Below are 27,840 nucleotides of genomic sequence, written 5' to 3' on the forward strand. Positions count from 1 at the left end.
TTGTTAATTTAGATTCACGGGTGCTCATTTTTTGCTAGGTCTGCTGCTTTAAATGCCTGGTTTGACCCTTCATTATACTATCATATCAGATTTTATGGTCCACTAAGTTATGGCAATATTATTTCCACTGTCCAAGGGGGATGCTTTGGCGTGATGGCTATCTCTGATTGGAAGAGGCATATTCTGGATAAGGTCCCTTGTCTGATAATGCATATCTCAGATAGATATCTTATCTTGCTCCCATACATTACTATGGTATTGTAACAACTACCACAGTAAGAAAATCAACCAAAAAACTTGGCTTGAGAACTCCTGCATGCTGTGCATTGTTAATTGTTGTGTGATTTGAGTGGAGTTTGAAGGGGAGATTGCTCGTGAATAGATATAGAGACGCTGATGAGAAATCACAACGATGAACATAAATATTGAATTTCTTTCGGGTAGAAGAGACCACAAATGAATCTAATTAACAATAGTCTATTCTCAATGCCAAATAACATTTACTAGGACACTATTTATACTACTCCCTAACTAGTAAACCAATAAGTACGCTTTCCTTAAGAAATTATTTGTTCTCACCAGAAAGGAATGCAAAAGGTTACAGCAAATATTTTTCTAGGATACAATAGAGTCCAGAATCCTCTGTTTGTTTAATTGCGTTTTGTACTACCAAAAATTAAATCTGAACATTTTTAGATTTTTCTATTATTTAGATTTTTTTATTATATCAAGAGACAGACATAAATTTTTTAATTTAAAAATACGTAAGGTATTAGAAAAAACACTTAAGATAAAAGAAATTTTGTTATCTCTTTTATTAATTATTGTACAGCAGTTACTTCTGTATTTTTTTGATAACTGTCTATGATTATTTAATAATAACCATTAGATCGTCATTAATTAATCTCAACCATTAGATCAAATGTGACTTGACTTTATAGTTTATTTTAGTGATGGTTCAGTAAATCCAACCATTAGATCTACCTAAGAAGCATCCTAGTGGCCTACAGCCCACTGCCACACGCGCGCTCGTGTGTGTCCGGTGCTTTGTACCGTACTAGAGTATACACGTAAGAGTATACACTCAATCATTACTTTAAATGCTTAAAGTGTGTTGGGCCTTATAAATATCAACTACAATTTTTTTTTTTTTTCATGTGAAACTATCTTCATTTAATGCTCTTTAACACCTTCTTTTTAAAACATTCTCAAGACATAAAATAAATATATATACATATTAATTTTGAAAATATTGTAACAGTAATCCTACTGCAACTAGACAAAGAAATTATATAAAAGCATGTAAAGTAATCATACTACAATTAGACTATGAAAAATGAGCTCAAAGACTAGTTAGACTCCTACGGATAAATTAAAGATTAAAGAAAGAGGATAAACATGCAGAATCCTAGTACTGCTCGATTGGACTTGTTGGAGACTTCTTTGCTTGAAGCTAAAATTTTGAAGTGACTAGCAAACTACAAGCATCATGTCCATGGATAAAATTTTCTTTCAAGTTAGGTGGAAGAAAATTCTTTCAACCTAATCTATTTAATTGATATTTATTTTTAAAATATGTAATTTTTAAATGTATTTTTAATAAGATTAATAGAACATATAATATATGTCCTTAAAATATATGATTTTCATAAATATTTTGAAAATGCATGTGGAAATCAAGTCCTTTAAAAACACACTTGAGTTTAATAGATTGGGTTTGTGACTTTGTTCCATGTACACATGCTTCCACAGTTATCTATGAAAGTGGTTTAATCTATTTGATAGTTGGACCATTCTCCAAGCTTATAGGCTGGGTCAAAGGCTTACCACTCCCCTTCCCATGTGCTGAACTGGTGATGGAGGATTTTCTTTCTTCCACATTTGTACTTCTTTTGGTCACATGGTGGTGTTGGGGGTTCAAAAAGTTTCTCACACAGCTCGTTAAAGACATGGTTATAACAGCTCAAAAGGTTTGTGGTCCAAGTGTCAATTTTAATGCTCAAACAAGTACAAGTGCACGGGTCCTTGCTCTAATTTTTGTGTAAATCCCCTTACATGTTTTGGGGAGCAGGATTTGTCGAATTATTAATTCAAATTTGAGATAATTTCGATAGGTGATTACGAAGGATCACTTATAAAATTAATCTAACCATATAAAAATTGGGTTTTCTACCGATTAACCGTTTATGTGGGTCTCATACATGGTCTCTCACAATCACCTATTCAAATTGAAAGAATTCGAACAAATAATTTGAGAGAATTTTGATCCGTTACGAGGATCCAATTTATGCTTTTTTGCTTTTGCCATAAATAGGCTTGTCGGGGACGATAGAGATCTCAATAATTTTGTTGTTGGAATTATTAGTAATTCGGATAATAACTATAAGATGGTTTTACTACTGAAGCTTTATTAACTGATGTGGAGTTTATTTATTGGAGTGATCAAAATAATTAATAAAAAAAAATGCTATAGGTACTAATGAATAAGCTTAACATCATCTTAATAAAGCTCTCTTTATAAAAGTTAAAGGCCATATAACATTTTCCATCTTATAAATATTTTTCTTTCTTTTGAGGAAAAGAATAAAAATGTGAGAATAAAAAATTAAAAGCCAAAGAAGGATGAAACAGGGACCACACCTCGGTATCACGAATCAGACGGCATCAAAGTAATTGATCAGTACTGCCCCAATTTGATTAATTATTATTCAATGCGAAGCAGACGGGCAGGATCGAAATTCAAAGATGGGGCCTACTTCAAAACAAAATGGTGATTGCATTGAATACCAGCCCGTGGTCCGTGGATTTAACCTATTCTTAAAAGTGGCATTCATCAGCCGTCCACGTTTCCTTTTTTGGTTGGCTCATGTCAACATCGAGGTTTGCAATGTTACTTGTAATTGTGGACACTCACATGTCACATGCATGCCACTATAAGCACTTAACAAAAACAGTTTTGTTTAGATCCAATTTAATTATAATTAAATCCGTCGGAATTGAGAATATATATATATATATATATATATTTTCATTCTTTATACAGGAAATAAAGAATATTTGTTCCAATTTTAAAGGTGTCTAACAATAATAAAAAATGGCAATTTTTAAGTGTGAGATTCGAACTCACATTGATGCTCTAGTGGGATTTAGTCAAGATATGGCTCAATTGGTGTCAGGAAGTGCCTACGGTTCTTTGCCGTATTGGTCACTCTTGAGCAATTCTCAATAGGCAAGTGTTACCATGATAACGCCCAAATATAGTAGTCACAGTTAGTTGTCTCTCTTGTCCTTTTTAATTGTATATAATAATAATAATAATTTTTTTTATTATTATTTTAAAAAAAAACAAACCAATTCTAATTAGAGATGACAATTTGTATTTGTATGTCAGATTTGAGTCGTGTCGAGATATGGATATAAGTCTACAATTTGACCCATTGAATTAAACGAGTAAAATTTCTCAACTATAATATGCTAATTTCATGTTCGATTCACGAGTTTTAAGCCTTAAATGTTGTGTTTTGAATTCAAGTCGTGGCGATGTATATTTATAAGACTAAATAGTCAAATCTTAACTCGACTTATTTAATTAAATAAAATAAAATTTTTAACACTAACCGCTCATTTTATATTAAATTCGCAAAACGTGTAAAAAATTGTCGGTTTACTTCTAACTCGAATGCAATCCAAATCAAATTCAATTCACACTCTTTTTACATATATCGATATGATATATTGTAAATGGCTTTTATATATATATATATATAATACTTAATAGATGTGATAAATTAAGTAGCATTAATAATCATAAAAATAACAAGGGAATAGCCAAACTGCCAAATCTAAAAAGGAGGTTCGCAGGCCAGTTTAATTTGCTGACAAGGACTGTCTCTTTGATTAATCAAAAGGGAGCAACCCAGTTGTCTTTTACCAAGACAAAAGCACGCCGACATTAGTTTTTAACAGAAAAGATTTTTGGTAAAGTAGGCAACCCCAACAGTTACAGAATGGTGGTGTGAATGCCTGCTGCACAAGCTATAGAGAAATGGTCCCTAGGGAATCCATCCCTCTTCTTCGACCACAACATCGACATTTTCATCGGGTCAAGAACAACAAGAATCTTAAAAAGGAAAATGGCTTGTGGGGCGGGGACTCGCCCTGGGAAGATGGTGACCGGAGACTCGCGGCCTGCATTCTACAGCTGTACCTTTTGTAAGGTCATTCTCAAAAGAACCACCAAAAGAGCGTTCCCCTTTGATTTAGGATAGGACCAGCCTTTCCTTATTTCTATTTATCTTTCTGTCTCTTTTACTTTCAATGTGACATTCTTGTGTAAACATGCATAGACACCATGAAAAAAAGAATGTTCGGTTTTTTTTTTTTTTTTTTTTTTTTTTTTTTTTTTTCTGTCTATTTTTGTACAAAAATTGTTTAAATCTACCAACACATCTCCATACAAAAAGGTATATCATAAAGTGACTACGGATTGAAATTCAGTACAATATTATGGTCCTGAATGTACATTACTTGTTATTTGGACAGTTCAATTTGGAGCATAGTCACCCATTTTGAATATTTGTAGTTGCGATACGGGCGCCCAAATAAAAGGTATTGCATCCGATGATCTTAATCCCAGTGACTATCCAACTCATCTCTAATCGATCGGGCTTGTTTGGCAAGGGAGATAAAATTCTCCATCTCCCTCTTCACTCTTCCTAAAAATAATCAACTTCAAAACATTCTAACTTTATATCACATTAATAATTTTTTATTACTATTTAAATAAAAAAAAATTCATTACAATACAAACATTTTCACATTTTTATACAAATTCTTATTACTTTATATCACATCTAGTACTTCTTACTACTACCCCCAACTTTCACTCCCTTACCAAACAAGGCTGATCATGTTTATGTAGTCACTCAAAAATTGAATTTTTTTTTTTTTTTTCTCAAATTGGATTGAAAGAAGTTTTTTCAATTAAGTCCTTTAAATGAATATATATCTAAAATTTATCCGACTTAATTTAAAGGAAAATTTTACCCAAAATTGAATATTCATATGGAAGTTATATATGTATATCATTTGAGATACTTGTCACTAATCAAATTTATTACATGATTTTAAGTCATCTCATCTTTCAAAGGTCTTCTTTTTGTAGAGGTTCATAGGTCATATTCAATTAATCATGAACACCCATGAACAAAAAGGGCAGTCAAAAAAACATCATGGTACCAAACTTTCAACAGTCTTTGTATTTCAAAGGTGTGTCGTGTGTGGGGGAGGAGATGTGAATACACAAAGCACAGGGACTAACACATGTAAATTTCAGAAAGCGTGAGCACGCATGTGCAAAATGTCGTTTGTGATATTCCCTCAGTCAGCAACCACTCAGTGAAAGTGAGTCAGAGAGTGGCAGAAACGAGTAAACGTATTTAATTTTCACAACCTCCAAGCCAACCTCCACTATATTCTTTACTTTCTTTCTCCGCTTTCTCAAAACCTAGAAAAATTGACTTCAGATGCAAATGGGTTCACCCCACAAACCCTAGAGACCCACAAGTCCTCAAAAAACCAAAGATTCAGCAGAAACCCACTTCACGCAATGGCCGTATTATCCATTTCCAGGAACTTCACTGCCTTAACTTTCTTTGTTTTCTTCTTTAAATCCATAGCTGCAGACCCAGATTCTTCTTTCTCGTTCACACGGTTCGGGAACGATCCAAAAATTGAGTCCAAAATCGGTGTGTATGGGGATGCAAAGGTTGTTAATGGTGGGTATGCCGTTCAGCTAACTGGTCCGGAGAGTTCAATTGCTGGGGTAGTCATGTACAAGAGCCCCATTAAACTTGTCGAAGGTATGTCTAGAAAATTGGTTTCTTTTTCGACGTACTTCTCCTTCTCGATGTCTACCGGTAACAGTGATGGTTTGGATTTCCTTATGGTTCCAAGTGGTTTCAATGATACTAGTCCATTTGAGCTTTCTCTAGGATCTGGGAAAAGTAAATTTGAGTTTGTTGCTGTTAGATTTAATACATTAAGGGATAATAATGGTGGTTTGGTTAAGAATCATGTAGGAATTGGTGTGGGTAGTGTTTTATCAGCGGGATTGAGCAATGCGTCTGTTTATAACTTGGCTCCTCGTAGTGAAAAAATCCATGCTTGGATAGATTATGAAGCCGGTTCAAAGGGATTAGAGGTTAGGTTGGGTCAACATGGTGGTTCGAGGCCCTCTAGTCCGTTGCTCTCGTACCAAATTGACTTGTCCAAAGCGTTGGAGGATGAGGAAGTGTTTGTGAGCTTTCGGTCGTCGGCTGGGAATTCTTCCAAGACATGTTTTCTGCATTCGTGGAGTTTCAAGCTTCGATATGTTCCGAATTGGATGCATTCTGAGCCATTGGATCCTAAGGCCTTTGCTAAAAGCACCAAAACTTTGGCAGTTCCAAAGAGAAGTGATTGCCTCTCGAGGGTGCTCGCTGCCATGATTTTCGGTGCTGCCTGTGGAGCATTGGCAGCATTTACTGTGTTGTATTTGTGGACAATCTTTGGTAATAGGCGTCCAGTGGCGCCGGAGGAGTTTTCCATGCAGCCCATGGATTGCGAGTACAAAAAAGTTCAAATAGTTGTAGATAAAGCCTTCGAAGATGGCAAGAAGTAGGTGTTTGGTGTTTTCTGTTCGATGCTGTGTTGTAAATCAGTGTCTTGTCTGCTTGTATCTTCACGTTTTGTTGTATTGCTGTAATTTGGTGATCAATTGTCAAAATTTAGTTTTTGTTACATTCTGTTCAATCTGGGGAGCACTGATTTAGTTTTGGACTGATAAAATGAAATATTTTGCATGTTTAAACTTTTGCTGTTGTTAACATAACTCCTGTAATACTGTAAGATGCATGCATTGTTAACTTTACTACCCTGGCTTTTATGGCTGCAGATAAACTTCACTTTGCTAGGTTGTGTTGTGTAAATATTAGACTGATTAGTGACCAGATTTATTGTAGAAAACCATACTCTGTTTCATTGCTCAAACTTCCTTTTGCTGGTTTCTTGCACTACAGTCTTCTTCCAAACCTTTTGATTCTTAATGTTCATGACAATACTAGTGCGATTAACAGATGGGTCTTGGTTTGTTTTCTCCATATTTAGGTCCTGTTGTTGAAGCATATGATTTCTTCAGTCACAGGGTTTTGTTTGCAAGCCTTTGAAAGCATTGTAAATACTATTTTGAGATCTTCACAATCTGTACCAAGTCGTTTTCAACATCTTGCATCTCTTGTTTTTCTGCGTAGTTAGCATAGCTTTGAGAATTAAGTTCCTACAAAGAGGCACTAGCTGCCAGTAAAAACCTTGTTTAGTGTAATGTAAACACATATCTCTGGGAAATTGAAGAAGTACAAGTTTAGCCGTGGCATCTCTTTAGCTATATTTTCTTCGTTTTTCATCAATAATTACATTGAAGAACTGCAAAAGTGAGTGGTGGCTTTTGCTTTGGCTACTGCAATGGCTGAACATTTTATGAAGCTTTTGCAGACTCAACCTCAAAGTTTCCCCTTCAAATCTGCCTGTATTTAGCCCTCTCAATATACCAACCTAGTTGTAATGTCTTCTAAATCCTTCAATATATCTGTCTATATCTAGTCTTTACAATGAGGTAGATATTTTTTGGGAGGATTTTGAGCAGATAATTTTGTATTAGATAATCTTGTATTAGATAATTTTGAGCAGGTCCTCACTTGACAGCCACATTACTTCTATGAGTTGCTGGTTAATCTGATTCATGCGTACTTGCGTTAATTTCGTAAAAATCTTGAGAAACATCACATTGAGATAAATGATGAACGATTAAGAAAATTTCTAGAAAATCTACTTCTACTATTTTAACTAAATATTATTTTATTTTTGATTTTAGAACATCCAATTCATATGTTCTCTTTTCAAAGATAAATGAAGATAAAAATATAAAAGATAAATCATTTTTCTTATATTTATTGTACATCTCTTTTCAAAATTAATATTAAATTTGAAAGATGTACATATAACGTTTATCTTTTTCGTTGCTCTCTTCTCCTCTGTTCCTCTTACGCATACTCTTTTTAAAATATGACTATTGAAAAAAACGAAGTTTTAAACTATAACTGTTCAAAAAAAGACAATTTTTTTAAAATATACTTGTTAGGAGAATATTACCATTAAGAGAAATTTTAAAAAAATATGATCATTAAAAAAGACAATTTCAAAAATATGATCGGTTTGAGAAAGAAAGAATGAAAGTGAATGGTTAAATAAAAAAATGTGATTTTTTTTAGTTAAAATAGTGAGAAAATTTGCTGAGCATGGTTTAATGTAATTAATTGGAGATTAAACAACATAACGGTAAAACAAATCAGGTATCTTCCTCTTGAAATCTCATATGAACAAACATGATGGCACTTGTTTCACGAGGAAGAACCCAAATCCAGAAACAAACTTAAGATTGACAGTAATATGTAGCCAACAGCTACCCGGAATGGTCTGCCCCCTTCGCCGGAGACCGGCAACCGGGAGTTGCAGCATTTTACATTCATACTGATATAACAACTTCACATGTCATTAATTTCTTCCTCCTCTTCCTCGTACTCATCATCCTCATCGGCTGTGGCATCTTGGTACTGCTGATACTCCGAAACCAGGTCATTCATGTTGCTCTCCGCCTCAGTGAACTCCATCTCGTCCATACCTTCCCCTGTGTACCAATGCAAGAAGGCCTTTCTCCTGAACATGGCAGTGAACTGCTCGCTCACACGGCGGAACATCTCCTGGATAGAAGTGGAGTTACCGATGAAAGTGGATGCCATTTTCAACCCTGTTGGGGCAATATCACAGACGGTGGATTTCACATTGTTAGGAATCCATTCCACGAAGTAGGAAGAATTCTTGTTCTGGACATTGATCATTTGCTCATCCACTTCCTTGGTGCTCATTTTCCCCCGGAACATAGCCGAGGCCGTGAGATATCGACCGTGTCGTGGGTCGGCTGCGCACATCATGTTCTTTGAGTCCCACATTTGCTGGGTGAGCTCTGGCACGCTCAGGGCTCTGTACTGCTGCGAACCTCGGGATGTCAAAGGAGCGAAACCCACCATGAAAAAGTGAAGCCTAGGGAAGGGGATTAGATTAACAGCGAGCTTTCTAAGGTCGGAGTTAAGCTGCCCAGGGAACCTCAAACAGCATGTGACCCCAGACATTGTTGCAGAAATCAAATGGTTCAGATCTCCGACTGCATCAACAAGAGGACAATCAATTTTGGGGGATAACATGTCAATAATACAATTTCTTATATAAAAAGTTTGATTTTAAACTAAATCACAGAAGATGTACCATTTGAGATTGGAAGTAAATTTTTTAAAAGTTGCAAATTGAAATTTTAAAAGTTAAACTACAATTTATCGCAGAATATTCAATTGAATTTTATAAAACCACAAACCCAAACAGATATATATTACTTTAACCCAAAAAAAAAAGCCTTGGTTAAGCCTAAATTTTAAGATGTTGCAACGATTTATCAAATTGGGAAACTCCAAAAATTAGTAACCCAGATTGCAAAGATCACACATACAATACCCAGATTAAAAAGATCACATATACAATACTGACATACGGGAAAGGGAAACTAATGATAGGGGGTGAAGATCTTACAGCTTGGGGTTGTGAGCTTGAGGGTGCGGAAGCAAATGTCGTAAAGAGCTTCATTATCAAGAACCATGCACTCGTCTGCATTCTCAACGAGCTGGTGGACCGACAAGGTTGCATTGTAAGGCTCAACGACGGTATCGGAGACCTTCGGGGAAGGGAACACGGAGAAAGTGAGCATCATTCGGTCTGGGTATTCCTCTCTGATCTTCGAAATCAAGAGGGTCCCCATTCCAGATCCAGTTCCTCCACCCAGCGAATGGCACACCTGAAATCCTGAAAAAACCAAATACAAAACGCATCGTAAGCCAACAAAACTAAAAAAACAGAGCAATAGTAGAGAGAGAAGAGTTAGAAAGAACAAACACCTTGCAAGCAATCACAATTCTCTGCCTCTTTACGGACCACATCGAGCACGGAATCGATGAGCTCTGCACCCTCGGTGTAATGGCCTTTAGCCCAGTTGTTTCCGGCTCCAGATTGGCCGAAAACGAAGTTGTCCGGCCTGAAGATTTGGCCGTAGGGTCCGGTCCTGACGCTGTCCATGGTTCCGGGCTCAAGATCCATGAGAACAGCCCGAGGCACGTACCTCCCACCGTTTGCCTCATTGTAGTATACATCAATCCTTTCGAGCTGAAGATCGGATCCGCCCTGGTACATCCCCGTCGGGTCTATACCGTGCTCCGCACACACCACCTCCCAGAACTTGCTTCCGATCTGGTTCCCACATTGCCCCCCTTGGATGTGAAGGATCTCTCGCATTTTCAGCAGTTTTTCTCCAAAAAGAGTTGAGAGAGAGAGAGAGAGAGAGAGAGAGAGAGATGAATGGGGAAGATGTGGGGACAGAGGAAGGATTCTCTTATATAGAAAAAGCGTATAGAATTATATTTAGGGTATTTGAATGAGAAGCGGGAGGGATTTGGTTTGAATTGAGTGGAAATGAGTTGTTAACCCAAAAGTAACGTTCGGATTGAGCGATTTCTCACCATTTTTGAATTTCTTTTTGGACTTTTGGGGTACCAACAAAACCCTTCATTTATGGCTTTTTTTTTAAAAAATTTGGAAACAAAATTGACAGGGAGGAGCCTCCCCCTCATACGATACGATTCCCTTCCTAATTATAGGTATCTGAGCTACCTCCCACTCTGGCATATAATCAGCCACACTTTTCTTTCAAATTTGAATTTTGAAATTCAAAAATTTTCGCCCAATTTAAAAGAACTAGCTTCACCTTTTCATCATCATCACGATGAAAATGTGAAAAAGGTATTGATTAATGTCAAGAACTTTATTATTATTATTAATTTTTTTAAAAAAAAATTTAATAATAATTTATTATTAATCCAATCATAAATTTAAAAGTCAAATCAATTTATGAAAATCAAAAAAAAAAAAAAAGACAAAAGGCTGATGCATAGCATTGCTGACTCCTTTTGTTAAGGTCTTGGAGTAATTTCTGTTTGAATTAATTTTTTTCATTTCTACTAGGCCTAGTAACAGAATAAAATTCTCTTTTATTTCAAGTGAAAACAGATCCTCTGTTCTTACCAATCTCATACCACACAGTCGTCCTTGGTGAAAACTCATTAAAGCATTTGAGATTAAATTTGTTAATCTCAATCTCAACGGTTCAGTTTTTAATTTCGGCAATTAAATCTATTAGATTTTCTCTGATTTTAAATAAATCTCTTTGTCAAATTACCATCCAATTAATTACCACCAATCAATTAATACCACATGACTAATTTGACATGTCATGCAACTACCATAGAAAAATACTTCATCTCCTCATCTTGTTCTTCTCTAAATAAAAAAAAATTATAAATTGTAATTGTAATTAACCTAACTACGCTTACAGATTGTCTAAATTTAAAAACTAAAAACTATATTGAAATTACATGAAAACCCAGCGACTAAAATTGATTTTTTTTTATTTTTTTACCCTATTATTAATTACAATGAGCTTGCAGGTGGAGGAATGCACTTTTATAAATAACATTTTCCATTGAAAACAATGTGCTTGCATGCCATAAAGCACATGTACAAGTAACAGTAGAATACAACCCAGATGAAATATACAGCTTGGAAAAACATATAAAAACTACATTAACATTGAACTCCTTATATGTATTCTTTGTAAAGTTCTAAGCGACACCAACCACCTCAGTCACCTGCCCCAACAGTGCCATGTGGAACACTGCAGAATATGGAACCAGAAACAAAAATAATACATTCGATTCATCTTTCCTGGTTGTCCCAGAATCATATGATAGTCAGAAATAAATAAGGAAATGGATCACAGATTCACAGCATAGATAATAATCTAAACAAAAGATAGTCGAGAATAATTGAGCAACGCAAGGGATATCAGATATCAATGGATTAATTTTCAAATCATGAATACTCTCAGGTTTCCAATTGCTGCAGATAATTTCAACCAACAAAATATTTCTCATACTCACTAAATCTTCCTTTCAAACTCAAGGAAAATCCCTTCCATTCTTCCAACTACTTCCAAGTTCCAACCAACTCTGGGATGTATATAATAAAAAAGATTAAAAAAGAAGAAGAAGTTAAGATCTTCAAAAGCCAAATCTGTAAGTGATAAGGATCTCTTCACACGAAGTATGGAACACATAATAAAGTGAAAGAAAACAGCAAAAAGCCACTAAATTTGTTAAAATGCTTAGGTAGATGTTTAAATACACTTATTCTCTGAACATCATATGGCGTTCGATTATGATATTTTGACACTTACAAGATAGAACAAGAGCGTTTCCAACTCTAACATCAATCCAAACCAGGGAAAAACAGTTTGCAGAAAAAAAGAGTATGGAAACGGATATTATTTTCAGAATATTGGATCTCAGAATGTTTATCAGTATCTTCAATTCCATTTAGGAAGTTACAGATAGATAACGCAGTTTCAAAGAAACATCATCGATCCATTGGAGAAACTTGATAAAAAATCAATTTAACAAATTCCTGACAAATGATACTGTATAATAAAAATAAAGGTAGTCCTCTTAAGTATCTATCCTCACTCTCACCAAAAACGTCTTTCAAAATCCAAGTCATTGATTAAACTTACAAGCAACGATTCTTCAGATGATTATGTGTCATTCAATCCAACAAACATTAGGATGCAACTGAGAAAAGTTTAAAGAAACTGCAAGATATCTTTTAGGGACATATATGACGGGACAAAAGGCCATCAAGACTGATAGGCTTCATCTCTATTCATGTAGATCATGGATATAGAGATGAAACCAACCTATAAATAACAAAATCAGTTCAGACTGGTAGCTGATTTTCAGAAAATTAAAATAAAAGATAGCAGCTCCATGTTCCATGGCAGGCCTGAAAGCATAAACAATATAAATTATGCTAAACAAATAAGCAGCGGGTTACCTCCGACCATCTTTGCTCAAGCGTTTCAAAACCTCTGAAAATAACAATATATTAAAGAGGTATCTTCTGACCTATGCCTACTGATAGAGTACACAGACTCTTTATTTATAAGCTAGGTTAGGGACCCTCAAAATTAGTATACATCGTAATTGTTCCTCCCATAAAGGAATAATTAATTAATTAAATTGATTTGATATCAATTTAATTAACAAATTAATGTCAATGCCAATTAATTTGATTTGATTCCATTAGTTTAACTATTAATTTGATTTGATTCCATTGTGTGCGCGCGCGCGCGCAAGGCCTACAACCTTGTATACACTAACTATTTCAGAATTCAATGAAAAATATATTAACAAATTTCCTCACTGCTGATAAAAGAACAATAACAACATATATCATAAACCACAGACGATTCCAATTATCTGTTCAATCTCATAATCAATGAATTAAACACTATGGACTTGTCAGCAAGTATTGAACAGGCCTTAGTAATATTCTCAGATGGTTTCATAAGATCGATTAAACACACAGTAAACATAGTTCCATATGACCAGTGAATTGAAGTGCCAAACACTTAACATGCAACTCAGTTGAAATGATATAACAAACTAACACATGTGACTATGTGAGAAAACTTCAGTTGGTTTCAAAAAGTTTACAAATTTGATGCAAATTCAAACACTAAATGAATAAAATTGTGTGACCCAGTAAATCACAGTTCTATTTTTTGAAGTTCATAAATAGGGGATCTCAGCAAATTACAGTTATCTTCAAGTCCTTTAAGGACTTTCCAGATAGATAACGCAGTATTTTATCGTGCATCATTGATCCATTCAAGATAAGCATCATATGCAATGCAAAGCCCACAAAAACTGAGACAAAAAAAAAAATTACAAAGAAAAAGATAAAAACATTAAAAAAAAAAAATCTTTCAGAATATGAAAGAAGAGCATCTCAGAAAGAACTTTCCCCATAAGTTTCTTCACAAACAATCATAGTGCAAGGATAACAATGGATTCTAATCATCACCGATGCTCATCAAGTAAAAAACAGACAAATATCACCAAGAAGTTAATTATCATTCACACGCGCAAACAAAAACCTTAAAAATCGAAAGACAAAGGTTGCAAAATATACCTGATTTTTTTTTTTCTTCAACCTAGACAGACAATGTCAAAAAGGGGTTCAGAGAAAAGAAAGAAGATGGTTAGCTGCAAAAGGGTTTGTTCGGAGCTTTTACTCAAATTTATTAGCGGCGGGATTGGGCTAACCCTAGGGCGTGTTTGGAAAGTTTCTTAATGGAACCTAGTCATGGGCTAAGGATATCCAACACTTCACTACCTTTGCTTACAAGTCGTTTGCTACAGAGAACTTTTACTACAAGTCGTTTAGTCAATTCTCATATGACTTGGATTCCTGGATCCTATCCACAGAGAGTACCAGAAAAATATTGAGATTTTTGTCATATGTTTGTTTCAACCTAAAATGTTTTTGTTATAAAATATTTTTAAAGAAATTATATTTTAGAAAAAATAATTTTTCTGAAAATATTTTTGACGTTTGACTCGTACAAAAAAATTACCAACGATGAAAAATTACCGGTGACGCTGGCAGTATTCCGGTTAATGTTGCTGGATTCCAGCGATAAAGGCCGGAATCTGAAGACAGTGGCCAAATTTTGGCCAGTTTTCTCTGAAATCTAGCCCAGTACAGCCGAATTTCGAAGAGCCGAAATTTTGGTTGGCCGAATTCCTACCGTATTCGCTAGATTTCGACTAGTTTCATTGGAATCTAAGTTGGTTGGATTCCGTCGAAGATGGCTAGAATCTGGCCATTTATTTAATGAATGACGGAAACGGATTATCACAAACGTACTTGCAAAAATGAATAGTTTAAATCTAAAAAAGTATTTATATTTTTTCAAAAATTAAATAGGCTTTTACGATCAAACTAAAAATAATTTATGTTGACCATTATTTTCGATTGCTCCAAACATCGAAAAATACAAAAAATATTTTTCAGAAAACATTATTTTAACTCAAAATGTTAAATTTATGATTTTTCAGACTCAATTAGGTTATATCAATAGTATTTTTTTTTCCACGGGTAAACAATTTTTTTTTAAAATAAAAAAAAAATTCAAGATGAATAAAGTGGGCTAAAAAACAGATACTTGGTTGCAAAACATTCCTTCAATTTAGTTTAATAAATTAATATCTATTTTTTAAAGTATTGAATTTTTATATCTATTTTTAACAAAATATGGGATTTTCATATTTTAAAATTATATATAAAAAATCCCATATTTTAAAAATAGGTATCAATTTAATAAATTGCATTAGAAAAAAATTTCTTCTCACCAAATAATTTAAAGAAAGACTTTATCCCAACTCTTTGGTCTTTAGGATTCTTTCTTCTCAAAAAAGAAAATTGTGTATATACTCTAATAAAGCAATAATTCAAAATCATTTTTTGAACTTTGAAGTCGTGTAAAAATAGAGTCCACAGATTCTACCAAATTCCTCGCCACTAGTTTATAACTAAATTCAGAAAATATAAACCCCCTCTCCAAGTAATTATCACTACATGTACAACCTACTTCCTGAACAATCCATTATCCAGAGAAAATTCAACTCCCTCTTCTCTAAACCTATAAACGACACCAACATCATCGGTCCTATAACCAAATATTTTTGTCCAACGTAAATTCTTCGAGATGGGCATGATATTGGGAAAGATCAGCGTGGAAACCCCGAAATACCAATTGATTAAATCCTCGGCCGATTACGAAATCCGAAAATATGTGCCGTCGGTGATAGCTGAATTCACATTTGATCCGTCACAGTTCAAGGGCGACAAAGACGGCGGCTTTACCGTGTTGGCCAATTACATTGGCGCCTTAGGCAACCCACAGAACACGAAGCCGGAGAAGATTGCAATGACGGCACCGGTAATAACGAAGACCCAAGAGAGCTCTGGTGAAAAGATTGCCATGACAGCTCCGGTTGTGACCAAGGCTGGCGGGGAAGAGGAGAAGAAGAACATGGTGAGTATGCAATTCTTGTTGCCGGATAAGTATAAGAAGGCGGAGGAGGCGCCTAAGCCGGTGGATGAGAGGGTGGTGATAAGAGAGGAGGGGGAGAGGAAGTATGGGGTTGTGAAGTTTGGGGGAGTGGCGACGGAGGCCGTGGTTGAGGAGAAGGTGGAGAAGCTGAAGAAGTGCTTGGAGAGAGATGGGTATAAGGTAACTGGGGAATTCTTACTGGCGAGGTATAACCCACCATGGACTTTGCCTCCATTCAGGACCAATGAGGTTATGATCCCGATTGAGTGAAATTTGAAGCCTAATGCTTGCTGCACTGTAGTAGATTTTAGTCTTTTCTGTTTCTTTTCTGTAGTGTTCATCAGTGTCCACAGATTAAGACTGCAACTTAAATGCAGGTGCTGATACTTATGTGTAATTCAAGCAACTCTCTGTTATGGGATTTGAATAAAAGGGCAAATTTTGATTTAAATTCAGATAACATGTTCTGTAAATTCTATTGAAATCATGTGCTGTGAGAACAGACATCAATTGGAGGAATTCTCTTCACCCACATTCTGTTAATTGTAATAAGCTCATTTCATCAAACCCATCTGTGGGACTTGCTCCAACGAGGGATTTTTTTTTCCTCCCCCACAAATCTAATCGATGTGGGACTTGCTCCAACGAGGGATTTATTAAGATGCATGAGAATGAGATGCTCTCTACGGTTCTACAACCTGAGAGCCAATAACCCATGGGCAAACGCAAAAATTTCATTGCGAAGTAAAATCTGCAAACATTGTGAGGGCATTACAGGCAGCAGAAACATGTTGTTTCAAGGTTTAAGCTGCAAAGCGGATCCCAACAATTGATTTAGCACAAATATAGCAGGCAAACCGGCAAATTAGTACTCGCACGGAAGCCTCAGTACCAGTGCAACAACCAAATTATGCAAAATCCAAAAAAAAAAAAAAAAAAAAAGAGTTGAAAATTAAAAATAAAAAGATTCTCTTTTTTCTTCTTGGTTTATGAAAGAAGATCATCTCGGGGAAAACCTCCACAAGACATTGAATCATTCATACCTCAGTGGAACAGATATGACGTCCTCGAAAGGATTAAATTTTCTTTCAGGGGAAAAGGAGGAGGAAGAGGATGAACGAGAAAGCAAGCAGGGACTCCAAGGAGAGGAGTTTCTCAACATTTTATAGGGGTTTGACGTTTGATTGGGTTAACCCTAGGGGCGTGTTTGGAAAGTGTGTTAGTGGAACCTACTCATGTTTCTAACCCAAATGGGCCAAATATATAGCTAAGGTTTGGGCTTGGCTTGTTTGTAGTCTAAACTCTTTGAGCCCATATATCCTAAATGCTCGGTTTGCTCTACATTTTGGTTGTTGCTCCCTTTAGCTAGAAGGGGATTCTCTTCTCACTGTTCTAGCCATTAACAAAGGTAATTTGTTTTCTAAATTGCCTTGTACTCCAAGTGATGGTCGATATTCAAGCACAGCTTCTTCGCTTTGAGAATTGGACCGCTCCTAAAGTTTCAAGATGTGCTAATTCTCGAGCACACTCAGTGGCCGCTTCCCACAAGTGTTTGAAAGCATTCCTGAACATTCCCCTTTTCTTTCTACTCTTTGGAGAAAAAACTCCCCAATGGCGTGAGTAGTAGATTCGATTTGGTCTAGTTTTAGCTGAGATTGGGACCATGTGTCCTGTTATGGAATACATATCTCAATCTTAATACGTCTAATTTTAATTAAAACTTGACCTAAGTCAAACAAACCCGTGAGCATAACCTTTCATAGATGGATTTGGCACCCAAGTTGTCTGTTGAAAAAACTACAAGAGATGTGCTATAATTTTTTTACAATACCTAAGCCATATCCTTCATCGATTGATGCCCCTTTATGGCGTAAAGCCCTAATCTTCATATTGGTGCCAATAGGGTAGTTTTTTTTTTTATAAGTAAAATATATTGAAAAGGCGCAAAGGGTAGGGTAGTTGGGAACTTGAAGACGTGAGATGAGAAAAAGGGGTGTCAATAAGAGCAAATTTTTAGATGTATTATAATGTGTGAAGCTGGTGATATTTTTGCTAAGTTTGAAGGATTATTTCATTATCATGACCAGTTCTCGCCATTACACCAAGCAAATTTTTATAATATCCTTTCGTTTATCTTGATTGTTCAATTGTAACATGCAATTAATTTATCCCATTTTAATCACACTTGATCAGTATATAATTAGTTTCCTCAAGTTCTATTAGCCCCAAAAAAATCCCTTGAAAGTATTGACAACGTAATTTGTCAAAAAAACTGAAAGAAAGAACAAAGGGAAACATAAGATATTGAGAATGATATTTGGAACAGCTGTCTCTATTTCTTCTAACTCATGAGATTAACTGGTTGGCTATGACTTCACTTTGTTTTGGAGCCTCTGACCAATACATTGAACACACACCCTCCCCTCCTTCATGAGAATCGGGGGTAAGGATTGTTAAAAGTTTATTCTTATCAGGTTGTTTGGGATTATTCTTATCAGTAGGATCATGTCTTCATCTTTACAATTGTAGTCACAATAGCTTTTCTATATAAACGAGTCAGTAGCATATATAAGGGAAGATTCATTGAGTCAATTGATCAAGTATCTTGTTTGTGGTGTTGTGTTTGGTTATTGTTTGAACCGAGTTTCCAGGCCTCTGGAGTGTTGTTTTGTTGTGTTTGAGTAATAAAGCTTTTATTCACCCCACCCAAAAAAAAAAAAAACCCCTTTCCATATTTACAAATCCATCACAATCCATCAACGAAACTCAGTAAAATCCTATCACACCACCTGAGTAGGCAATAATTCACTATGTGCAGAGATAAATATATGTCACAAGCGAGCAATCTTATCAACCTTACCCACTGAATAGCTTTAGAACAATAATGACGATATTCAAAATTATGAGGGGCAGTCTCAAGAACTGGCATGCGTGTATGAGCCCTATGATCTGCCCTTTAAGTGAATTCCTCGCATCTCTTTGAATTTCTATCAAGGTCCATCCGCTTGGAGCAAGAAACCGATCCTCGTTCAGTATTGCCAATGAGTTTGCAAAAAGAAGAAAGGCTTCAAGGAAAGTCCAGAAACCCATTTTCTGTACATGATCGATGAAGGAATCAACATTTCATTTTCAGTATAAAACACTTCATAGGAGGAATTGGTGGAAACTTTTCATTCATGCGTAAAGAATCTAGATGTTCTTGAAAGTACCTAAGTTGTCACCCAAGAGTCAGATATATTTGATTGAAAAGGGAAAAGCATAATATATATATACACACCACAAAAACAGCATACTTCTAAGCTTCTCTTTCTCATGATCTTTTGAGAGTTCTACAAGATTCTAACCTTGGCTCAAGTAGTAAAGAGTTGAGATTAGGCTTGGTAAGTGTTAGATTATTATCTCTCCTAGCAACTAAGGGAAAAAGAAGATTCTGCATATACATGTTGAATGACCTACTGGACATTGCAAGTTCACCAATGGTGACTGGCTGGTAACCTGACACAGAGGCAGGTAGGCTAATGCAGCTTGCTTCAATGCAAAGAATCTATACATCAATAACCAACACAAATGGGGTTGCTAATCCCCCTCATTCTCTCTAACTTGCTCTTAGTAGTAGGTTTGCTCTATCTTTGTGTTGTGGTATAGTTGATAACCTATATGGGAACTATCTAAGTTGGCCAATCAAAGCTGCCGTCAGAGCTAGGTAAGCATCAAGGTAAAGAACCCGAACCCTGTGAACACATGAACTCTAATTCTCCATAGAGATATTTGTACAAGATCCCTCCGGAAGGATTACCTTTCATTCTCTCCATCTGCAACTATCAACCGTTATTAGACTAACACATAACACTAGGCTACTTACTATTTTTCCCAAAAACATAGGATAAAGTTATATCAAACATATATACTGTCACAATCAATAGCCCTGAACAAACATTATGGAAATATGTTTTTTTTTTTTTTTTGGCAACATCATGGCCTCTCGAGTCCTACCCACACAAGAACTAAAATCCTTAACACTAAAATCCCCAGATGTGGGACTTTTCAAGCGAACAAATTGGTGATTATCACAGAAAAAAGAAATTGATGAATCTCCAGTTAATCAGTCAAACAAAACCGATCAAAACATATCCAATACTGCTGTGTTGGTCCTACTTAAAAAATTTGAACATACTGATATAAGGTGCTTTCCGAAAACAAAATCATAGGAAGTCTCACCGGTGACAAGAAACAACCAGCGAAGGAATATATTGGACCCAGAAAACGACAACTCTCCCCGGCAAAGGCGTTGAGGCTTGACCCCTTGACCTTGCTGATTTCTACAACAACAGAAAACAGGGAGACCGAAGAGGAACAAGGATGTAAGAAGGAATGCCTTTCCCTTCTCGGAAGTATCTAACTTTGATAGGTCCACGTCTTCATCACAGTCGCATTTTTTCACATCCAACGGCTAGGAATGTCTCGCTGGCGTAAGCGGAAGCTAAGATCCGTTGGATTTAATCCATACTTGCTGTTTATTATCCACTAACCCGTGTGACTGGTCCGACCCGAATCGTCGCGACCCGGTAAGAACTTTTGCCTGTCCAAGATAGCCGTGAGGTCAAACATGGATAAACCCTCTTCGAATGAGTAATTCATTCAACCATGTCGTCACTTCAGCTAATCCCACCTTCTCTTTCGCTTCCACTCCTTCTAAGCTGTAAACTTCCAAGAGGTAACAGAGCTTCAGAGCCTCAAACACTCGCGCAAATTTCTAAGCCAAAGCGGAGCGTGGCTCGAGCTTCCATCAACGGCGACACAAATGGAGCTGTCGAGCCGCCAAAACCCACTCGCCGAGGCAGGAAAAAGGGATCCACTTCGTCCTCGCCCACCTCTCCCCCAAAGAAAACAAAGAGTTCTAGAAAAACCCAAGCCGAGAAAGGCACAGTCGAAGCCAACGAACCAGACCCAGAATTCGGCGACTACGACGACGGAATCGATTTCCCGTACGACGACCCACCACTGATCTGCTGCTTCGGCGCCGCACGGAAAGAGTTTGTGCCCACGGTCCGAGTGTCCGACAACCAAATGCACCCGGACATCTACTCGGAGTGGAAGATGCTCCAGTGGGACCCGCCGGAGTTCGTGAGGGCCCCAGGTGGGCCCCCGTCCAACGTGGCGATATCGCACGTGAGGCTGGGCGGGCGAGCCGCGTTCATGGGCAAGGTTGGGAAGGACAAGCTTGGGGACGAGCTGGTGTTGGCGATGAACATGGAGAAGGTGCAGACGAGGGCTGTGAAGTTCGATGGGAATGCTAAGACGGCGCGCACGTACGTGAAGCTTAATTTTGACGATGAGAGGATGTGGGCGGAGACGGTGAAAGAGGCCGCTGAGGATTCGCTTCTTAGCTCTGAGTTGAACCTTGCTGTGCTCAAAGAGGTAATTACGTAAAAGAAAATCGTTGCTTTATAGCCTTTTCTACTCATTTAGTGTGAGAATTTGTGTTATTTTGTTGGAGTTTCACATTTGATTGAAAATGCTCTTGCACTGAATGTGAAATGTTTTTTTCTCTATCTTATCTGTTGCAGGCTAGAATTTTTCATTTTAATTCAGAAGTTCTAACATCCCCCCCATTGCAATCAACCCTTTTTAGAGCGATTGCATGGTCTAAAAAGTTTGGAGGTCTTATATTTTTCGACTTGAATTTGCCCTTGCCTCTGTGGAGATCGCGTGATGAGACAAGGGAAATAATCAAGAAAGCCTGGAATGAAGCAAACATCATTGAGGTTTCAAGGCAAGAGCTTGAGTTTCTTCTAGATGAAGATTATTATGAGAGGAAAAGGAACTACAGGCCTCAATACTACGCTGATAATTTTGATCAAACCAAGAGCCGGAGGCGAGATTATTACCATTATACCCGTGAGGAAATCTCTCCGTTGTGGCATGATGGTCTTAAATTTTTGTTCGTGACTGATGGAACTCTTCGAATTCATTACTATGCCCCTTCATTTGATGGTGTAGTGATCGGAACAGAGGATGTGCTCATCACCCCATTTACTTGCGATAGGACTGGTTCTGGTGATGCTGTTGTGGCAGGGATTATGCGAAAGTTGACCACAAACCCTGAGATGTTCGAAAATCAAGATGTTTTGGAGAGGCAGCTTCGTTTTGCAATTTCTGCAGGAATCATATCACAGTGGACTATTGGTGCAGTGAGAGGTTTTCCTACTGAGAGTGCAACACAAAATTTGAAAGAACAGGTTTATGTGCCTTCATTGTGGTAGAGCAGAACAGGTTTCTGTACCTTTAACGTGGCAGAGCAGATCCTGAAACATGATGGTTTCTATTTTCTGAGAAATTTATTGTATGTTATCAGGAGCTTTGAGAAACTGTCTGCCATGAAGGTGAGGGAGAAGTTTTTTAGAAGATTGCATGAATTGTTCTCTGGCATGGTCAAATTTATTGGATTCCGAATCATCTTGAATCACAGATTATAGGTGCACTTGATGTGCATTTTTTTGGTGAGATACATATTATCTCTTCTTACTGGAATCAGAGTTTTTGTAGTCAGTACTCTCTCTCTCTCTCTCTCTCTCTCTCTCTCTCTCTCTCTCTCTCTCTCTCTCATATCGCCCTTTTTAGGTTAGCTTTGAAAGACTCAGTATAATCATCTGTAGTGTTTTTCTTATTGGCATGAGACCACACAAAATTGAGAAGATATCTGGTAGGAGCATGTGCAAATCAATTTCTGTGGTGAACTGTATCAATATTACATTCAAGTTGGCCATGATGCCCAATTTGGCAAGTCATCTCGACAACTGAATTAGGGGAAGAATAATGAATTAATGGAATTCTATAACTCTATATACTTGACAGGGATGATGTCGCTGTGCCAGTGTAGCTAAGCTAACCTGGTTTACCTCAAAATTATGCACCCATCTTCTCCACTCCCCTAAATTGCTGGTAAGGTTCTCTCCTGTCAAATCCCATGAGAAACTCAAAATTGTAGACCTTGTTGGCAGCCTTTGTTTTCAGGGTGGGAAGTAGTCCATTTCAAAAACACTCATCAGCGGTTATCTTATACTCAAATGTATGAGCCGCATAATCTCAATCAACCGAAACCCTATCTTTGTGCTGCAGCCTTAAGACGTCTGTGGTCAAGTTTTAGTCTAGTAAGTTGCTCCTGAGACTTGTTACAGACGCAACCGGGAAAAGGATTTGCATAAAAGTTCTCCTCCAGCCTTGGTGACTCTCCTGCCTGTCTAAGATATGGTGCTCCAAGCCTGTCAGAATGCAATTTCTTAACCTCCAAAGAAAATTCTTCTGAAGATATCGCTCCCTCATCCAGCTGATCGATCAGTCTAACAAAATTTAATCTGAAAACAGATGACTTTATATATCAGAAGACTGAGTTTATGTCCAAACTACCTTAAAAAAAATTAGTTTAATAAGAACGAGGGCCAAATGTTAACGTAAACAAACCTGTCAGGATTGATAGTCTTTCGAAATCCTTCAAACCTCCTATGTCCCTGCACTGCCTTGGCCATATTCCCATCATACGTGTAAACAAAGACATCACTTTCAAGTGCCACAATATAATCCAAGGCGGCCAGGCGGTTCTGATATGGTTTAAAGGGCAGCAACTCTTCTTCTGTTGCAAGAGTGGAATGAGTGAAGACATTTGGGTACTCAGAGCGAAAGGCAGCCATGCTATTCCTGCCATACATCTCTCCTGCAACTATGTAAATAGTTGTAGTGGAAGGGTAACCCATTGCCTTAAGGAAAAGGGCTGCTTCTCTAGGGGACATTGGGCATCCGCCTTGGAGCCGCCTTTCGTTGCTATCTATTTCTTTCTCCTTCCAATGCTTAACATTGTACCTCATAGTCCTAAGTTCATCCGCCTCGGCTGTGGTAAGGTTGTGGCTGCACCCAGTGAAAGCGAGCATGTCTTTCTCATATCTGCAGTCAAGATTACTTTACTTAGTTCGATAACTTGAAGCTGTATTTTGAAAGAGTAAAACTATTTAGTAGACTGCTATACAACTGAGATAACGTGACAATAAAAATCAACCCTTAGTTTTTCTTTTTTATAAGCCCATGTTGATCGAATATGAGAGTCATATAACAGTTTAAAAAATAGCATTACTCATTTAAAAAATTCCAACGTATGTCATACATGATGATTACCTTAGATGCAGAGCGATATAGGGCTCACTATTGTTCCTTAATCTGTCAACCAAAATCGACCCAAAATCTTCAATATCCTTTGTGTACCGGAGAGCCTGGTAATTGGCGCGGCACCTGAGCTTCTGAATGGAGGAAGCAAGGCCATTATTAGCCAGTCGAGAATCGGTGTGGGTGAACTTTATCACCTTGTGTCTCTTCAACAATGGAATCATCTCGCTTCTGTAATAACTAGCCTGCAGATGAAGCGTGTGAGATACAATTCCAGAAATGGAAAAATAAGAGTGGAAAAAATGTATACTTCAGCTTGCATATTATTTTCAGACCTTAGACCAGGAAACAGGGGCCTTGGGAAGGGGCTTCACTGCTGCATATTTGGGTGGCAAATACTCAACTATCTCAATATCATCATTTAAAACTTCCATGAAGTGCCTCCAGTCAAAGATATCTTTAAAATCACTGCAAAAATAACAGAATAATTTATTAATAGAATTCAATGAGTAGGAAACTAATAAATACCATTTATCACACGACCACATTAATTAACTTTTAGAATAATACCTCGGATCTGTCCAAAACGACTCATGATCAAGAGAAGGAAGAACCAGAGTGGCATTCATTATCTTTGCAACAGCAACCATATCACATATCTGAAGTCAATTAACTCGGTTAGCTCGAAAAACACACAAATCCAGGAGACTGAGAATAAGATAACTTCTTTTTTCTTTTTCTTTTTCGAATACGACAAAGCTTGATCGTAATTCTTACTCCTGTTCTCATTTGATTTAATCCACCATTGGCATGAACAACAAGATAGCCATTCGTTTTCGAGCCAGTCCCTTGAATAAATTTAGATTGGTAAAAATCAGAACCAAAGAAAAATAAAATATATAATCAACTGATTGTATAAATGGTGAATTATGAGGACATACTTATTCGATTCCTGGGTCGAACAATGCATTGGTAAAAGTTGTCACTATTTGGTTTCATCCATATTTCTGGAGTCTGTAAACATAGAAAAATTCATTCATAATACCAAATCAGACACAGACAAAAGAAAAAAAACCAATTGAACCCAGAAAAGCTTTAATCTTTTATACAGTTAACGTTTTCAATCAAAGTGGAACTGATAACAACAACAATATTATTTATTGCTTTGAAACAAAAAGTCAAAGGTTATTTTATCGTAATTGTCCTCATGAAAGTAATTCCACACGGAAAGAAGAACACAAGAAAGCAGCCCCCATAGAGCGAATGTGTTGGTCAGAGACTCAAAGCCACCCGGCCCACCCATACGAAAATTCCAAGCACTACTTCCCTTCCCTTCCCTTCCCACCCACCCACCACATATTCTGAGTCAAAGCAACAACTGGACAAATCATATCGTTCCAAAACCAACGAAGCAAAAACCATTTTTAATTTATATCCCCCCCCCAAAAAAAAACTAAAAAAAGGAAATGGAAATTAATGAACAAAACAAAACTCAGATTGAAATAAAACACTAGATTCTTTACGCGTTGGATATTTTCAACCAAAATGATTAGGACCCAACGAAATGGAATGTGAAAGGGAGATTAAAATATTCACTTACAGTCAATCTCTCCAGGACACGCTTGGGCATGGAGGTTTGGGTCTCGGCGACAGCGCTCTGAGCCAACGCCCAATCGTCCTTGAAGGTCTGTACGATCAGGAGCCCGTTGTCCATCTTCTTTCCGTGCCCCTCGACGTGACTGCTCAGGAGCGAGACTTTCACGAACACCGACACGACCGCCATGAGCATCAAAAGCCCGAATATCTTACGGCCCATATTCCTCCCCGACCGCAAGGACTGCCCCATCACGGCCGCCCACAGCAGCCACGCGTCGGGCACGCAGAAGAACCCCCGGGAGCGGAGCAGGAGATACCTGATCACGGGGTGGTGGAAATGGTGGTGATGGTGGTAATGGAAGTGGGACGACCCACGGTCGGAGCCGTTAATGTCGTCCCCGTCTTCTTGGCCGGAGAGGTTGGAGATGATGATGGAGGAGGGTGGTTTCTCGGCGTCTATCATGATGATGTCCGCCACTCGTCGCCTAGTCTTGGTGGGCCCCGCAGCGTGCCGTGGGCTATCGTTGCCGGAGTTGGTCGTGCCGACAACAGCGGACGACATGGCCGGACCCACCGGTACTGTTACGAAAAGAACGGAATACCAGTAGTATGTTCCGGTAAAAGGAAAATGGGAAAGGCAAAAGAAAAAGAGAGAGAGAAAAGTGGTATTTTGGTTCCTGAGAGAGAGAGAGAGAGAAAGACAGAGAACCCTCGGTTGGCTTTGCTTTGTTTGATCTTTTGTGGAGTTTCCGGATTCTAAGGCCAGTTGAGGCGTTGATTGTTTCTGTTTCTCTACACAGAGAGAGAGAGAGAGTCCCCTCGTGAGAGAGGAGTCGTGGTTTATTCGGGCTATGTACTTTTTCCTTTTTCGTCTGGGAATGAAGAGGCCAGGCTTTTTATCATTGTTAAAGTGCTGCAATGACGTAACTGCCCTTCGACATTTCATAATTAAAACGTCACGAGTCACGAACCGTATTAAGGGAATTGTTATCTGTTAAAATATTTCGCATCCCACGATGAAACCGATAAGTTAACTACCTCGGGATATTCGGTCGGTATTTAGGTTTCGGTCTTCTTTTATTTATTTTCCCTGCATAAATATAAAAAATTAAAAACACCAATCCTATATTAATCATTTTTATTTTAAATTATTTCACAACGTCGATGCGATTGTCACAACAAATTTTTTTTTTTTTTAAAGCAACGACTAGTACAAAAGTTGATTGGATTGAGATTACCACGCCAGAATTCTAGTATAATTATAATGTAAAAATATAATTTTCATCCGTAAAAAAATGTTTTTCCATTACACTTTTGTAGGGACAATGAATCGTCCCCCTTCTACTCATTATGAGCGAAAAACCTTTAAATCCCAAGTAATAAATACTATATAGCATTACTCGTATCTATATACCACCATTTTACATAGATCGAACTCCACAACTAATTTTATTGAGCCATACTTTTTCGAAAGAAACACCCTACCTTTCTTCCTTAGAAAAATATTTACACTTCTTTTGCTAACTTAAGCGTAATAGAGTTTTTTCGCAGACAATCCCGACAAGCCTCTTATTGTTTCTACACTTTTTGCACATGTTCATTGGTTGAAATTTGAATCGACCGTGCGATCAATTACATCATAAATATTATATACAATATATAGACAAAATCTAAACTGTTTCTAATAGGGATTTGATAGCTTTGATATTAATTAAGCGTGTTGGAATTGCTGGCCATATTGTGGCTTAGGCCGGGTGACAGTTACTGACCAGTTAAATATATACAATATATATAATCGGAGTGGATGAGATTTGTTGCGTGAAGCATTACTTTCAGATGACATGTATTCTTACATTCCTTTGCATCCACAAAACACACATACCTAGAAAAAGAAAATGACATAATTAATTGCATTAAAAAAAAGAATCCTAGCTAGGGGGGGG

General features: G+C 37.3%; 6 protein-coding genes, 1 long non-coding RNA gene and 3 other non-coding genes across 10 annotated transcripts; 3 read left to right on the forward strand and 7 right to left on the reverse strand.

Moving 5' to 3' along the window:
- Window positions 1-5,416: 5,416 nt before the first annotated feature.
- Window positions 5,417-6,780, forward strand: LOC133872195 (L-type lectin-domain containing receptor kinase VIII.2-like). Its single transcript, XM_062309639.1, has one exon. It carries the CDS (start codon window positions 5,609-5,611, stop codon window positions 6,659-6,661), a length of 1,053 nt encoding a protein of 350 aa, XP_062165623.1. The 5' UTR covers window positions 5,417-5,608; the 3' UTR covers window positions 6,662-6,780.
- A 1,543-nt stretch (window positions 6,781-8,323) lies between these two features.
- On the reverse strand, window positions 8,324-10,649 carry LOC133872194 (tubulin beta-1 chain-like). Its single transcript, XM_062309638.1, has 3 exons — window positions 10,038-10,649; window positions 9,676-9,945; window positions 8,324-9,256 (listed from the first exon to the last, which is right to left on the reverse strand). The coding sequence occupies exons 1-3, from the start codon at window positions 10,429-10,431 to the stop codon at window positions 8,580-8,582; spliced, it is 1,341 nt and encodes a 446-aa protein (XP_062165622.1). The 5' UTR covers window positions 10,432-10,649; the 3' UTR covers window positions 8,324-8,579.
- A 1,004-nt stretch (window positions 10,650-11,653) lies between these two features.
- LOC133873647 (uncharacterized) lies at window positions 11,654-14,496 on the reverse strand. The gene is made up of 2 exons (XR_009901140.1): window positions 14,221-14,496; window positions 11,654-12,200 (listed from the first exon to the last, which is right to left on the reverse strand). It is a non-coding gene; the product is annotated as an uncharacterized LOC133873647 (long non-coding RNA).
- LOC133874431 (small nucleolar RNA snoR27) lies at window positions 12,528-12,619 on the reverse strand. Its single transcript, XR_009901291.1, has one exon. It is a non-coding gene; the product is annotated as a small nucleolar RNA snoR27 (small nucleolar RNA).
- Window positions 13,826-13,917, reverse strand: LOC133874432 (small nucleolar RNA snoR27). The gene has a single exon (XR_009901292.1). It is a non-coding gene; the product is annotated as a small nucleolar RNA snoR27 (small nucleolar RNA).
- LOC133874430 (small nucleolar RNA snoR26) lies at window positions 14,031-14,121 on the reverse strand. The gene has a single exon (XR_009901290.1). It is a non-coding gene; the product is annotated as a small nucleolar RNA snoR26 (small nucleolar RNA).
- Window positions 14,497-15,651: 1,155 nt separating the features above from the next.
- Window positions 15,652-16,598, forward strand: LOC133872335 (heme-binding-like protein At3g10130, chloroplastic). Its single transcript, XM_062309823.1, has one exon. It carries the CDS (start codon window positions 15,800-15,802, stop codon window positions 16,415-16,417), a length of 618 nt encoding a protein of 205 aa, XP_062165807.1. The 5' UTR covers window positions 15,652-15,799; the 3' UTR covers window positions 16,418-16,598.
- Window positions 16,599-18,941: 2,343 nt separating this feature from the next.
- LOC133872332 (protein transport protein YOS1-like) lies at window positions 18,942-20,538 on the reverse strand. The gene is made up of 2 exons (XM_062309821.1): window positions 20,366-20,538; window positions 18,942-19,240 (listed from the first exon to the last, which is right to left on the reverse strand). Exon 2 carries the CDS (start codon window positions 19,235-19,237, stop codon window positions 19,004-19,006), a length of 234 nt encoding a protein of 77 aa, XP_062165805.1. The 5' UTR covers window positions 19,238-19,240; window positions 20,366-20,538; the 3' UTR covers window positions 18,942-19,003.
- Window positions 20,539-20,745: 207 nt separating this feature from the next.
- On the forward strand, window positions 20,746-22,696 carry LOC133872331 (fructokinase-like 1, chloroplastic). Its single transcript, XM_062309820.1, has 2 exons — window positions 20,746-21,565; window positions 21,715-22,696. Exons 1-2 carry the CDS (start codon window positions 20,792-20,794, stop codon window positions 22,408-22,410), a joined length of 1,470 nt encoding a protein of 489 aa, XP_062165804.1. The 5' UTR covers window positions 20,746-20,791; the 3' UTR covers window positions 22,411-22,696.
- A 139-nt stretch (window positions 22,697-22,835) lies between these two features.
- On the reverse strand, window positions 22,836-26,761 carry LOC133872330 (O-fucosyltransferase 19-like). Its single transcript, XM_062309819.1, has 8 exons — window positions 25,902-26,761; window positions 25,243-25,315; window positions 25,079-25,149; window positions 24,872-24,960; window positions 24,637-24,769; window positions 24,314-24,546; window positions 23,609-24,085; window positions 22,836-23,502 (listed from the first exon to the last, which is right to left on the reverse strand). Exons 1-8 carry the CDS (start codon window positions 26,457-26,459, stop codon window positions 23,250-23,252), a joined length of 1,887 nt encoding a protein of 628 aa, XP_062165803.1. The 5' UTR covers window positions 26,460-26,761; the 3' UTR covers window positions 22,836-23,249.
- Window positions 26,762-27,840: the final 1,079 nt, after the last annotated feature.

This window comes from Alnus glutinosa, chromosome 7, assembly GCF_958979055.1.
Source record: "Alnus glutinosa chromosome 7, dhAlnGlut1.1, whole genome shotgun sequence".
Lineage (NCBI taxonomy): Eukaryota > Viridiplantae > Streptophyta > Magnoliopsida > Fagales > Betulaceae > Alnus > Alnus glutinosa.

What these genes read in the sequence shown, in the direction of transcription:
- LOC133872335 (XM_062309823.1), top strand. Translation starts at nt 15,800, where the DNA reads ATGGGCATGATATTGGGAAAGATCAGCGTGGAAACCCCGAAATACCAA.
- LOC133872195 (XM_062309639.1), top strand. Translation starts at nt 5,609, where the DNA reads ATGGCCGTATTATCCATTTCCAGGAACTTCACTGCCTTAACTTTCTTT.
- LOC133872330 (XM_062309819.1), bottom strand. Translation starts at nt 26,459, where the DNA reads ATGTCGTCCGCTGTTGTCGGCACGACCAACTCCGGCAACGATAGCCCA. An exon ending in TCGTTTTGGACAGATCCGAG is followed by an intron (nt 24,770 to 24,871) that starts GTATTATTCTAA and finishes TTATTTTTGCAG; the next exon opens with TGATTTTAAAGATATCTTTG. An exon ending in TATATCGCTCTGCATCTAAG is followed by an intron (nt 24,086 to 24,313) that starts GTAATCATCATG and finishes TCTTGACTGCAG; the next exon opens with ATATGAGAAAGACATGCTCG.
- LOC133872331 (XM_062309820.1), top strand. Translation starts at nt 20,792, where the DNA reads ATGTCGTCACTTCAGCTAATCCCACCTTCTCTTTCGCTTCCACTCCTT. An exon ending in ACCTTGCTGTGCTCAAAGAG is followed by an intron (nt 21,566 to 21,714) that starts GTAATTACGTAA and finishes TATCTGTTGCAG; the next exon opens with GCTAGAATTTTTCATTTTAA.
- LOC133872194 (XM_062309638.1), bottom strand. Translation starts at nt 10,431, where the DNA reads ATGCGAGAGATCCTTCACATCCAAGGGGGGCAATGTGGGAACCAGATC. An exon ending in GAATTGTGATTGCTTGCAAG is followed by an intron (nt 9,946 to 10,037) that starts GTGTTTGTTCTT and finishes TGGTTTTTTCAG; the next exon opens with GATTTCAGGTGTGCCATTCG. An exon ending in CAAGCTCACAACCCCAAGCT is followed by an intron (nt 9,257 to 9,675) that starts GTAAGATCTTCA and finishes TTGTTGATGCAG; the next exon opens with TCGGAGATCTGAACCATTTG.
- LOC133872332 (XM_062309821.1), bottom strand. Translation starts at nt 19,237, where the DNA reads ATGGGTTTCTGGACTTTCCTTGAAGCCTTTCTTCTTTTTGCAAACTCA.